Source organism: Gouania willdenowi, chromosome 3, assembly GCF_900634775.1.
Source record: "Gouania willdenowi chromosome 3, fGouWil2.1, whole genome shotgun sequence".
NCBI classification, from domain to species: Eukaryota; Metazoa; Chordata; class Actinopteri; order Blenniiformes; family Gobiesocidae; genus Gouania; species Gouania willdenowi.
The window spans coordinates 7,223,541-7,238,299 of NC_041046.1; the positions used below are offsets into that span (position 1 = coordinate 7,223,541).

At 36.9% G+C, this 14,759-nt stretch overlaps 1 protein-coding gene across 3 annotated transcripts in view; it reads left to right on the forward strand.

Moving 5' to 3' along the window:
• The window catches only part of rhpn2 (rhophilin, Rho GTPase binding protein 2), a 58,752-nt gene that overhangs the window by 13,991 nt on the left and 30,002 nt on the right, over positions 1 to 14,759 (forward strand). For all 3 annotated transcript variants that reach the window (XM_028477291.1, XM_028477285.1, XM_028477275.1), the window contains exon 3: positions 9,387 to 9,515. In XM_028477291.1, the coding sequence (XP_028333092.1) occupies positions 9,387 to 9,515 (129 nt within the window). The remainder of the gene's footprint in view (positions 1 to 9,386; positions 9,516 to 14,759) is intronic.

Genomic DNA, 14,759 nt, shown 5'->3' on the forward strand with positions numbered 1-14,759 from the left:
AAAATGTGATTGAAAGATGTGTTGAGTGAAGGAAACATGAGCAGTTTGTCTAAAAACAAACATCATATGAGGAGAGCTAGAGGATGCGCTCGACTCAAACGCAGTCAGACTCCGACAACAGGAGTGAAGAAACAAGTCTGCCCTATTACTCAACCAGACTTCTATTGCACAAGCTCTTTGAAGAGTACTCCCTATGATAAAAAAGAGTAAGCGACACTTTGGACTGACATTACAACAGCCGTTACGATACCGCAGTGAGCCGTACATACTTTAATGTACCTGAATGACCCCTGTGAATTAAAGTATTTCATAACTATACAGACTTGCTGTCGACTCACATTGCAGAACATTATATCAGCCTCACGATCCATTTCATAACATAAACTGTCCAGCCGATGCTTACAGACTTCATATTTCCCTGATAACTGTATGAGTGAAGCGATAGCAGACGGATTAAAGGTTGTGCTGCTATAATGGTGTCTTAGGGAAGAATCTCAGGTGTGTGTAACGACCGACAACGGTGCAAATGTTGTGAAAGCAGGAGTGCTTCGTCACAGGCTCCATCTCACCAGTAGCTGTGTTTCCATTACCCTTGGAACGCTTTTCTGAGGAGTTTTGATATTGAAATGTGTCTCAAAAGCCCTATGGAAACACTTTTTCTGCAAATACACGTCACAGAATGTGACGTACATGGTCACATGACGTGAGACACATGACATTGCTGGTTACATGACCACTTCTCACCAAGAAAACATGCTGCGGTACGTGTAAACACGAGGAGACCGAGACATTTCTTAGCATTATACTTAAAGATCATTACTGCCACATTAGACATGAAACAACAAAGGATTACAGAGAGTTATAAAGAGGTTCTGAGCGTCTGTCTCCCTGCAGCGAAGTCTCATGGGATGAGATTTCACGGGAGCTACGAGGCTCCAAAACAACCTTCAATGGAAACACGTTCAAAGCTCTATTATATTTTGTAAACATTTAGAAATATTGCCTTTATTTTGCAAAAATCTGTAATGGAAACCCAGCTACTTATAGGTTAAAACTTCTGTTGGAAGAGTGTAACATTATAAGCTATTTTAATTTACTTACTAGACCAGGTTGAACAGAATTGGCATAGCCAACGATTGCGTTATTTTTTCTGTGATATTCATTTTGTATGTTCTTCAAGACGTGAGCAATTGTTGTTGAAATTATTTAACATTTTCATTATTTATGAGAAAACAGTCTGTTGTACTGTTTTTATTTAATACAGTATTTTTCACCACAGAGTGCTGAGTTAATATTGAGTTTTGACATCTGCACAGTACATTTTCTCAAAATTACATGTTATGTATTTATTTATTTATTTTTAAATACATTTAGCTTTGCTAAGGGACTATATGACCCATTCAGAAACACTTCCACTATTATATATTATAGTTCATATTGCAATATATACAGTTACCGTTATCGTAAAGGGATTAAATTTATACCGTGATTCGGGCTGGGTGATATGGAACAAAACACATATCTCAATGTTTTTTCTTAAAGTGGCGATATACTCAATATATCTTGAATCTCAATATATTGCTCAACCCTATCTGTGATATGCAACCTCCAATAATTCTTTCTGGTTGTGTTGTTGTTGGCAACGCCTGCATCTCCTTTGTTGTTTTATTGAAGGGTAAAGGTTGGAATAATTGAGGCAGGCTGAGAATGTTGAAGAGGAACTATCCAGTGGCATACAGCTCATAAAAACCTCAGAGATTGGTTTTGTTTTGATTTGGTCTCTGGGCTATAGCTGTTATAATGTCTAATATAACGCTGCCATTGGTTCTGCTTTTCTTCTACCTTATTTATGTTGCTTTACAGCTTATTTAAATAAAATAAATAGTTATTTATAATAAGTGCTTTTCTTGCAAAAAATGTAGCTCAAAGTGCTAAAAACCACCCACCCCATACAAACCCTGTCCACCACAAACGGACTCAGGTTAAAATAAGGCACATGGCAACATTTAGTTTAAAGGTGTATGCTAATATTCAACCCATTGGGTTTCTGTGCTCCAACCCAAACCTATCATTAGATTCACTCAAGTATTCAATATAATATAAAGTCAATTCACAAAATGACATGGAAAAAAACCCTCAAAAACGACAGAGAAATAAACAATATGTACTGAAAAAACACACACAAAAATACATACAATTCTTTACTGTGTCACATGGGTCATTTATCAAAATTCTAACATTATTGTTGATAATGTGGCCCTCAGATGTTTGTGGCCACTGCTGTGATATAAGTTGCCCATGTCTGTATTAGAAAATGCTAAATTTAAAGATAAACAGTAATGGTGAGTCAAATCTGTAAAACACCAAAACATTTGTTAACAAAAATCTGCTCCATTGCTCTAATACTGCTTTGTGTACATGAACGAATGTAGAAGGGAAGAAATACCTCTAAATTTAAGTACTAAGACACCAATAACAGTCTGTATTAGGTGGTTAATCTGAATTTATTTGGGGTGAATTTGCTCATTTGTGTTGTTTTATATGTACTGTGCTGTGAGGATTTACCATTGTGTGAGATTTAGGTGTAAGGCGTGCTTTCCCAGAACTCAAGCTGCTTCACTGAATCGATGTCAGTCCCATCTGTTGGGTCATTTGGATCTCTTTAAGTTTCAACTAATGGTGAACAGCTGCTCTGTCTCCTTGATGCCTTTTGAATTTCAAAGATCTTTAAGAGTCTAGATAGTTAATTATTGATATGTTTAGCTTTAAACAGTTTATCGTCTACTTTTATTTACTCTGTACAGGTCGAGATGGGCCTTGTTTAAACATTGCTACGTGTTACATCACATTAACCTGCACAGGGAATAAAAAACAAGTTGAGCCACTTCACCCCCGCCTGACCTGAGTTGTGTTGTCCTTGATTGTGTAGCGTAACAAACACTCTTGGGTCACTGTGTAATGGCGGCGGTAGTTTGATGCATCACTATTGGGTCACTGTTAAGGTCAGTAAACCCTAAACAACAAAGAGAAAACTTGAATTAGCCCTTTTAATTTGCAGGTATTTCTGATTGGCCAAAGCATTGCTGAATAACACCCATGCGTAACAGCATCAAAAAGTGGAACCAAAAGTAGCATTACGCATGGCACCTGACCTGAAAAAAATGGGTATGTGTTTATTTCAAGCCAAATTGCAACATCTAGTGGTCATATATAAGACAAACAATGATTGGAATCAATTTGACTGACATATTAAAGTTGCAAACTTGTTTCCAAACCTGTGGAAAACTTTGGCACAGTTGTGGCAAAGTGGGCTTCCACCTGAGCTTTTTGTACAAAAAAAATGTGTATCTTTGGCCGAATGTTTCTTATTATTGCCAAACTTGCTGCAGTTGAGGTTCATACATTAGTTCAATTATTTCTGCTTTTATAGCCTTCGTTAATGACAATTGGCTTCATATTTGATGTAAATCTCTAGTTTCTTTTTTTTGTATTTGGCGTATTACAGATTTCCAAAATTTAACATCATATGTAACCACTAAGGGTCCTACTTCAATCTGAACAAAAATTAGCCATGTATGTCATGTAGCTTAGAAAAAAAAATGTATACCATTGCCGTAAAGGGATTCAATTTATACCGGGATTTGGGCTAAGTGATATTGAACAAAACTCATATCTCAATGTTTTTTCTCAAAATAGCGCTAAATATAAATTTTGATATTTTTACCTCAATAAACTCTTACCAGAAAGACAATTCAGGGTTAAATTTGTTGACGCACAATGCCACACAAGCATATTTATTAATAAACAGCTGCACAATATGTGACACTGTAGGTTTTTTCTCCTCTAAGGGACAGCACGCGTGAGTGAGTTCTGTAGTGTAGCTTGTTTAGGGGAAGGTCTGAGTTAAAGACGCACTCAGTGATGCATTTAACTGTGCTTTTCATGCTGTTCTGAAAAGTAGAGAAAGCAGCGACTCCTAAAACAATCATTTTAATACAAAATAAGCTGTTACATGAAAATATATTGTTATGGACGATATTGTAATTTTCTATATCACGAACATATAAATCTCAATATATCTTGAATCTCAATATGATAAATGGACAGTGTGTGTGTATAGAATGTGTGTGCGTGTTTGCATGTGTGTACTACGACTCTGCTTTTCTTGCAAAGCAGCTGCAGTCCAGATACAGACCTGGATACAGTTCTGAGTTCCAGTTATGCCCAGAGCTATTTTGAAGGCCTTAAATCATGTGCATCGACCTTACCTGTAATCTTCCATATTCCAAGTACTGAGTTCATACCGGCTACACTGTCACAGAAAACCCAGTGACATAAAAGGACTTTACATTGATTTCATAAAGAATGGCTAACTCTAAGTAAACAAATTGTCATTTTTTGTGTACTTTTCCCAACACTTCTTTTTTTTTTTTGCATGTCCCCATTAACTAAAGGTTTACTTCAAAACTATTCGTGTTGTGTCTCAAATGTAAAGCTTGTTAAATTACAGACAAATGGAAAGCTAATTTAAATGTTTCCTATCAAAAACATGTTTCAATATACAATAGATTAGCAATGGACTGTTTGTTTACACATTAACATGTACCTGTAGGTAACGAGAACTATCTCTACACTATCTATATTTTTAACAGATTATTGAGACTGGTTTTAAATTACAAGCATTGGATTTTGCAGAAGAGCTCCAGTCAAAAAGTAAATTCACTGTTACCAATCAATAAACTACATGGACACTACTAGGATAATGCAGAGGGCACAAGTTGACAAAAATGTACTAATATGATCATTTAAAAATCTCATTTACCATTTTTATTCTTAGGCTTTAGAGAAGCTTTACAGAGTGCAGATGAATAACAAAAACTCCTTTTATGCATCGGTCAGTACGGTGCTAGTATAGGGCTGGACGATATATTGAGATTTATTTTGGTGATATAGAAAATTACAATATTGCCTTCATCTACATATATTTGTTATAGCTTATTTTGTTTTAAAACACTTGTTTTAGGAGTCTCTGATTTCACTACTTATCAGAGCAGCATTAAAAAGCACAGTTAGATGTATCACTGAGTGTGTTCTAACCCAGAACTTCCCCTAAACAAGCCACACTACGTACAGAACTCACTCACACATGCTGTCCTTTATAGGAGAAAAACCTAGTGGTTAAGGACGCTGGGCTTGTAATCGGAGGGTTGCCGGTTCAAGCCTCACCTGGGCTGTCACTGTGGGATGTTGAGCAAGTCCCTTAACCCTGAACTGCTCCCCAGGTGCTGCAAAATGGCTGCCCACTGCTCCTCAGGGATGGGTTAAATGCAGAGGACAAATTCCATTAACGTAATAACATTACATGGCCAATTAAAGGCGAAAGCCCCGATTTAATCTTTAATCTTAATTTTGCATCTACAGATTTAACCAGAATTGTCTTTCTGGTGAGACTTTATTTGAATTAAAATCATGGAGATTTATATTGCATATTGCCATTTTGAGAAAAAATATCGAGATGAGAGTTTTGGCCGATCTCTTGGTGCTAGTCGTAATGATTCATTTTAAAGGCCTTGAGTGAAACCACACTGCAGGAGGATTTAGATACTGGATGAGTTTGGATGTAATAACAGCTAATCTGCACACGACTACCTCCTCCAGCCCAATCCAAGTTTTTATTTTTATTTTTTTTATCAAAGCACTTCAGAAGGATGTCACTGGGCTGAAGGGGGTTTGTTGCTGCACTGCATATTAAAGAAGTCAAGATGATGATGTAAAGGTTACACATTTCCAAAATTTAGCATCATTATTTACCTCGACCCTGATTTAAAAATACTAGCAGCATACAGAAAGAAACAAGTCATAAAGTAACAGAAATAGAAACATTTTCAGTCTGATTTTTTTTTGTTTATAACATGTATCTATTTGGGGTTTGGGGTCAATTACAGTTTTCAGTTACAATTACGTTCTCAATTACTAAAGTTCAATAACAATTAATCACAATTACTGAGCCTAAAAAAACCTTCTTCTTGTGTTAGCTTTCTGTTAGCATCTCTAATGATAACGGGTCCTAAATCAGCTGTAAAATACACTAAAAAAAAATATCTATCATCTTTTTCTTTTTCTTTTTTTTGGAAAAAATATATCAGAAAAAAATATCTATCATCTAATTTCTTTCCTATCTATTGGTTATCTTGTTAGGCTCCCTAATCAATAAATTTATAGGTTTTAATAATCCAAGCCTTTTTTTGTGTCCGTACACCCCTCGATTTATACAGAACATTTTTAAATAGTAAAATGTGGGAAAGCTTGATATGAAACATATTTTAATAATTGTTAACTACATATGTGTAGAACATGCTTCCTCAGTTTTGCGTTAAATTATAAACGACAATTTTTATAGAATTTTTATGGCAATTACAATTACAAAGTCACTTATAAACTCAATTACATATTAATTCTGATTACAACAGCAACAATTTAAAAAAAAAAGAATTACAATTATAATTACGCCACAAGTGTAATTAATTGTACATTTTACAATTATTGTTATTGACCCCAACCCTGGTGTGTGTGTGTGTGTGTGTGTGTGTGTGTGTGTGTGTGTGTGTGTGTGTGTGTGTGTGTGTGTGTGTGTGTGTGTGTGTGTGTGTGTGTGTGTGTGTGTGTGTGTGTGTGTGTGTGTGTGTGTGTGTGTGTGTGTGTGTGTGTGTGTGTGTGCGCGCGCGCGCGTGTGTGTGTGGATTCAGATTTATACTCAAAATGAAAAATGAGATCAAATACTGGTCCAACTTTAGTACTAACTCCTCAAGATATGAGGCTCCGTAGTGTGTGTGTGCGTGTGTCTGTAGTGTGTGTGTGCGCGAGTGTCTGTAGTGTGTGTGTGTGCGTGTCTGTAGTGTGTGTGTGTGTGCGTGTGTGTGTGGATTCAGATTTATACTCAAAATGAAAAATGAGATCAAATACTGGTCCAACTTTAGTACTAACTCCTCAAGATATGAGGCTCCGTAGTGTGTTTGTAGTGTGTGTGTGCGTGTGTCTGTAGTGTGTGTGCGCGAGTGTCTGTAGTGTGTGTGTGTGTGCGTGTCTGTAGTGTGTGTGTGTGTGCGTGTGTCTGTAGTGTGTGTGTGTGTGTCTGTGTGTGTGTGCGTGTGTCTGTAATGTGTGCGCGTGTGTTTGTAGTGTGTGTGTGCGTGTCTGTAGCAACGATCGATTATTGTTCGAGTATTATTTATTTATTTATTTTTAAACCTTTTCTGCTTTTTCACTAAAATGTCCAGGTACGTCTTCACATAAATGTTGTCACTGTTTGTTGAAGGAACCATTATATTGTTTACTGGAATATTGCATTTTATGATGTCACTGGTAAGAAAGACCCTATTTTTTTGTTTACAGAAAGCACTAATGGAGATAGTTATTCGTTTACATTGGTATGTTGACACTTATTTACAGAAATGTTGCACTAAAATAGTGTCACTGTTCATAGGACACTTTTAAACAAAAATGTATTTTATCACTTAATCTTTTTTTCTCCTTTTTATGTCATAAATGATCGCAGATTGTTTTCTGACCAATATATCGATAATCGTTATCATGAGCTTTGTATTGCGTATTGTATTGTGAGGTACCCAGAGGTTCCCACTCCTAGTCTGTAGTGTGTGTGCGTGTGTCTGTAGTGTGTGTGCGTGCATCATAAATTCAAACTGACACAGAATATGTGAGGATTTCCTGTGAAGCTCAGATAATGACTGATCTAGTTGTGTTTTCTATCACCTTGGTTGCACGTGAACACATGTTGTGCTTTCATCTGCTTACAATACGTTGTAAATCCTACTATACAAAGAACAAACCTTATCTTTTCAGTGCAGGGAATCCAAACAAGTCATTCATTTTTTTCTAACAAACATTTCTAGCCTCAACACCTCGTTAGCAGAGCTAGAGCACCAGCTCTGTATTTCAAATGTTTTAGTTTTCCTCTTAAAATGTTTTGCACAAATTGTCAGATTAGTTTTTAAGGGCAAATTAAACGCTTACAATTTTGGGAGAAAAAAAATCAAAGGTAACGCTTGTGAGTCCAAGTCAGTATTATTGTACCAGATAACATTAATCAGGGTTCGCACCAGCAATTTTTCACAGCATATGGGGATTGCATGGAGTGCGCGCGAGTGCAACTGGCACAGAAAATTTAGAAATGTATAATTCTCTGAGGGACAAATTTAGTGAAGTAAAGCTACAGTTAGTTTCTTTGTTGTGTTTTTAATCTTTGTTCCAGCCTTACTTTAAAGCTCAGAGTTATTTGTTGAATTGAATTTCTTGAATATATATATATATATATATATATATATATATATATATATATATATATATAGGTCCTCCACTAGAAAGAAATAACATTGTATTTTTTAAATTTAAACGAGGTATTATATGGGACCTGCAGTATTATTGGAACACACAGACGCGCGCAGACACATGCCCACGGAGGAAGCACACATTAGAGCTTTAATCAGGCCGAGAAAAGAAGACCCTGGCTGAACCTGTCCGACCAGAAAGAAGCCGATGTCTCTTTAAGCCTGAACACGTTTCAACCAGACGGTGTATACATCGGTATTTATACCCTACGTCTAATTGAAGAACACTGTTTATATCGGACGGTTAATTACTTACCAAGCAGAGGATGTACACAGGCAGCATCGGGGGCAGCTAAGTGGTGGCAGGGGTCCTCGGGGTCCTCAGGTAAAGACGGGAGCATCCGAGCAAATTGCATTATTAAATAGAGGGTGTGGCTGATGTATGCGTTTCTGCGTTATGCAGATTAAAAAGAGTTAAAACAACCCGTGAACGTCTGGAAGTCCCTTTTATGTCCAAGTGTGCAACAATTATTACGACGTTACTGATTAAAATAGGAAAAAAACAACAGTAAATCCCACCTATGTTGCTGAAAACGGAGCGTAGGGGGCGCCATAGCTCCGTAGGGGAGCAAACGTACAACGTTGGGGGGCCCTACGCTCAACAGCGCTGGCGAGAACCTGGTTACTACTGCCAATGGCTTTAACAGTGCACTGATGCTTTTTAATTTACTCGTAAGGGTTATGTTTTGTTTAATTTAAGAAACAGTTGATCTCATGGAAGTGGTTGTGATAAATAAAGTGTTATGATTATTGATTAGTATTACATACAGTTGCACTTCTTCCACCTTTTTTCTCCTTCATTCTTTGGAATCTCCAAAGGCTGTAAAGATCAACCCATATAATATAATCATATATGAAGGGTTATTTTTTATATATTTGCACATTGTTGTATTGTGTAAAGCTTTTATGTTGTTGTGCGTTGACAGTAAGTATGAGTAAATATATAAAATACTCACCTCTTTGAAACTTGTTTGTGTGCAGGGCTTCATCCAACAACAAGGTGAAAGATATGGTTCTCCTAGAGTTGAGTTACGTTAACTCCAATTTACAGCTACTGATGGGAGAACTGGAAGGACTCAACAGCTCAGTGGATGTCTACCAGAATGCCCAGTAAGTACAAGTACCACTGTTGTTCGTATTTAGTGGAGTGACATTAATCTTCTAAGCAAAAAAAAAAAAAACTGAATATCACCAGGAAAACGGTTCTGCTTGGCTTTCGCTGTCAGAAATGAGGCTCCAACTGGCAAATTAACGCAGAAACTCAAATGTCCGGAATAATTGAAGGTTTACTTGCTAAGCGTGCACGAGGAGTGTATAGAGTGGATTCCATTTGTTATTGCTTCCACTGTAGGATTTTGCGGTCTACGTGTTTGGCACTTGTTCACTCAAAAACTATGTTGTAATGTCGTCTTCTGTACCCTTGATGTGAAATATCTCTTTTTCACGTGTCAATTTGTCTTTTTTTTTGGGTGGAATTATTTAAAGTGGATCGATCAAATCATTTTGGTAACAAAATAATAGAAAGCTAGCAAGAAGTATCTGCTCTGCACTGATGGACGTCTGCCAGGTAAAGTCTTCATATTAAACATACCTGATGACAGAGGCACTGAAAGGTGCGTGTGTTTTCTGGAGGAAGATGCAGACAAACCTAGAGATAACATCTGTTGTTCAACCAGTCCAGCAGGTTTTGACAAAACAATACACTGAACATGAAAACTGACGCGCTCAACCCTCATAAAAAAACCTTCAAAGGGCCTCCAGCAACTAACCTGAGGCTGTTTCTCAGTCCAAGGTGTTTTCTGTCATTACTACATCATTAAATACCAATATTTTACTTAGAAAACTCAATTTCCATTCCAATTTTTTTAATATGTCCCCTTTAAAAAAAGACACTGGATTTAATTATTGCAAGTATCTTCTTTTAATTGAAAAAGACCAAACATATTTCCGTATTGGGAATAAAGTGCAAAGCTTTAACAAAGAATGTTAAATCCCCTGTAGTTAGTTGTGATAAAATAGCAACCTGCCCAACCAAAATGAATCCCCCAGCATTTTTAAAAAAGAGAACCTTACATTAAAAAAAACCCCTCACATTTAAATAAAAAAGAAGAGGATGTTGCGGGGGTCTGTCACGTTCAACGTGTGTTTGAAATGTGTTTTTCAACAGTTTGTAAAGAGAGAGAATCCGTGTACCCTTCGTTCTGGTTATTTTGTTTTAAAACCTAATCAAAATAACAACTAAACGGTGTGATTATGTGGTTGACCTAACATCAAAACAGAAATACAGAAATATAAAAAAACCAGATAATCGGTGTTTATCTGGTTTTTAAAAAAAAATGTTTTTCTGTTTGTGAGATATTTGGATATTCACGGGGAAATTAGAGCGAGAACTGAAGTCCACCTCACCTGGTTTCCCTCTCCAGGTCTCCTGTTTAGGATTTATTTCAGCAGTTTTCTGCTCCTGTTCCTGTTTTCATTCAGTCTGTGGATGTTTCAGCTCCTAAAAACCTGCTCACGTATGTTTTGTTTTGCGGTGTTATGGTCCAAATAGTATCCAAATAAACTGTTGACTGACTATTGACTGTGAGGCTGAGGAACAATAAATATTAGAACTTCTACAACACTGACACTTTTGCAAAAACAATTCCAGCTTTTTTAAGGATAGTAAATGTTTTTATTTTGCACGTTATAATACCGCTAGCCCCTAACGGCTGCTGTCAACACACACGGAAGTTGTTCACAAGAAACGAGGAGCACCAGTAGATTCATTACCAGTGACGTGCCGTGACCACTAGGGCTGGGTAGGCACGTTGCAAATCAAGACCACCAATGACAATTTCATATGTTTCTTCTGTCAAGTGTTAATTCAGTTCAAATCAATTTTATTTGTATAAAGCAATTTACAACTAAGTCATCTCAATGCGCTTATCAAAATATAAAATTCATAATAAGAAAGAAAAAACCCAATAAGATCCACATGAACAAGTGTTTAGCCATTTAACAAAATCAACATCATAAACACCATTAAAGAAACATAAACAATTATTTAATATAGCCTCCATACTCTCCAACAACATATATCTCATGACACGGCAGCACATCTGTTGTTTGTGTTGGAAACACAGAAACACGGAGAAAATGACAACTTGGAACAGCCTCAGTGAGGAACATCCACAAAGCCAATCCTTCCTTTTGTTCCATTCACTGTGAAAAGTATGAAACATGTTCTGACCTTACCTTTGCTGAAGCTCTGCTAACTCATACGTTGGTCTCCATCTTTCAAAAGCTGTCGTTTTTCCTCAAAACAAAGTTTTTCTATCATCTCTAGCGCCGTCACTCGCCCACTAGTTAAAGAACGTAGCAGCAGCAGTCACGTGTCATCTATTCACTAATGTGCTGTGAACTTACGTATAGCATTTAGCATAGCGCAGTTACGTGCAAAGGCAGCTCTCTACGCTGCCTTTACGCGTAAATTGATGTCACATTGGGGACCTGACTGCGCATGCGCAAACACATAAACTCACGCAATGAGAACAGAGGCAGAAGAGCGACGTGCCTTTGTGAGGGGGCGTGGCCTCCCTCTGCCTTACAGCGGAGCGGAAAAAAAAAAAAAGACTGCAGCTGTTCCAGGAAACAGCGCTGTTTAGTAATTTGGGCTATGAAATGCACAAAATGCGGACACTTTCAAAGTTATAGGTACTGTAGGCTATTGGAAATGGAAAAATAAATAATTTATATTTAAAAAAAAAAAAAAATTATAGTTAAATAATCAAAATATCAATTCACCCTTGGGTAGGCACTGCCTACCTTGCCTACCCTGACGGCACGTCACTGTTCATTACACCACCTCTGGTTCCTTTAATCACATATTGTGTGTGCTTTTCCTAACATCCATTTTTTGTTTTGATTTATTTATGCATTAATAATGTTTCAATTCACCAGTTCATCAGTAATGTGACTTACACGTTGCTCCTTTTTTGTCCGAGAGTAAAAGTCCGCCCCCATTTGTGGGTCCCCTCTATGTGGTGAGCTTAAAACATGAAGCTCTCATCCATAGTTTCTTGTAAATATCCAAATATCACACAAACAGAACAAGATTGAATTTTAAAGCAAAAAAAACGCTGCTTGTCTGTTGTTTTCTGTATTCCTGTTTTGGTTTTAAGTCAGTAAAACAAAATAACCACACCGTTTATTTGTTATTTTGATTAGGTTTTAAAACGGAATAACCAAAGAATGAAGGGTACACAGATTGGAGAGAGACTCTTGTGATTATACATGATTAAACGGGAAAATTGATTTTTTGATAAATAATCTGATTTTGATGTTATATTGATTAATCATGCAGCCATACTCCATTGCTAATCATTTGAGCTTTATAAAACTGGTCATTTTTATTGAATGTTTTTGTGTATATACACGAGAAACATTCAAAAAATACACACTGAATTTGCACAAGGGTTACATTATTATACAGAGAAACACACTGCATTAGTAAACCACTAAGTGACCACAAATGGGTGCTTTACAGACACAAAACCCTTATGCCCACTTCTCCAATGCTGTAGCCTGTAACCCATAGCAACACCTCAAGGCAGAGCAATCATATATGTTGGCTGGTGTAGTGCTTGGTGTTTGTTTATTGGTGGTGACCATGGTTGCAGTGCTGAGGGTTATTAACACACATGTAATATGGTTTTTTTTTTAAAGTATCAAATCATCATCAGGCTACATGTTTTTCTCTGTCTGACTTTTCATTCAGTGTTTACACATGACCTTAGAGACAGTTTATACTGGCACCGCTATGAACCCTGATTAATTTGTCAGGTTTACAGGCTTTCAGGAGGTTTTAACCTAGTTTTCATAAATCAGGCTGGTTATCTGGAGCCCTGCTCACCCGATGTGTGAGACCATGAACTTTCCTCCGAGGAATCCAGGAAGGCAAATATTTCCCTGAATATACTTTATGCTCCATTCAGGAACATCCTCCACAGATGTGCTCTTCCTCTGCAAGATTTAGTTTCCCGTTCTGTTCTAGAGTCTAGATTTACAGCTAAGAATATTAACATCCTTTAAATTTAACGGCAGCTTCTTGGCACACCTGTGGCCCCGAGTGTCTTCTGTCACATGGGATCAGATAAAACAGTCAGCCACTCCTCAGGCTCTTAAAGAATCACCTACTTCCTATACACACCACCAGCTGCCTTGGACATCTCCATCTTCCCTTTACCATTGTATTTGTTTGAAAGAAAACATGTGTAGATTAGACTGTGCATCATCATATGCACACAATTGGACACACAAAAGCCCATACATACGGTGAAGGGGTAACTGGTACATGAGAATACTTGATATGTTGAGATAAACTTGGCGGAGCAGGTGACCCAGTGGCAGGATGGAGAGTTCTTCTTTACACTGAAATACAAGCTCAACTCTTTGAGCAACAGAACACCTCCTTCACCATTATGGGCTTTTCCCACTACTTCACTGTTCTTTCAATAGTATCTTTCTCAGGATTTTTCTTTCTTTCTTTCAAACTCAGACCAGATTCAGCTGGTTTTTGGTATGAGATAATGCAGAACAGGAGGTATTTTACACGTGCTTCATGTTTTTGTTAGTGCTTCCCTTCAAGCACCCAGTAAATCCAGCTAATCAGTGTTCCTGACAGTCTTATCATGTGTTATAAGAAATGGTACCAGTACTTAACTATAACGCTTACTTTGAGAACAGCTTATTCTACACAGAAAAAGTGCATTACTCATCACGTCTTAAAATCAGTTTTGCTGCTTTTGGCTGCCCTAAAACGTGTGTCATTTGGGTAAATACCAAGTTTCTGAAAAGAGAAAGCTCAAACGATGACACATTGAATGGTAAGTAGGGCTGCGTGATTATGGCCGAGATGATCATTATGACAATTTTGATCAACATTGTAATCACAATTATAATCACAATTATTTATCATGTTAGGTAAAAATCTGTGTTTTTATTACACCACTTTTGAACAAATGTATACAGTTTACAGTAAAAAATTAAGCTTTAAAATGGAATTATACTAATTAAAAAAACAAGAATTTAAAATATACCAAAGGCTAACTGCATAAATACACTATTACAGTGCAGAGCCTATATTGTAAATGTAAATATTGCAGACGATCAGGTTTATTTATTCATGGCAACCAAAATCGTGATCATGATTAAAATTTCATGAATTGTGCAGCCATCACTGCCTAACAGACTGATGGACTAGTGAGTAGATTAAGAAACAATAGTTATAAATCTATTTTGACCCTTTACCTTCAAAATGGCATCAAATCTGTTTGGTAGTCGGTGCAGTGTCAGGAAATATGTAAAAATATT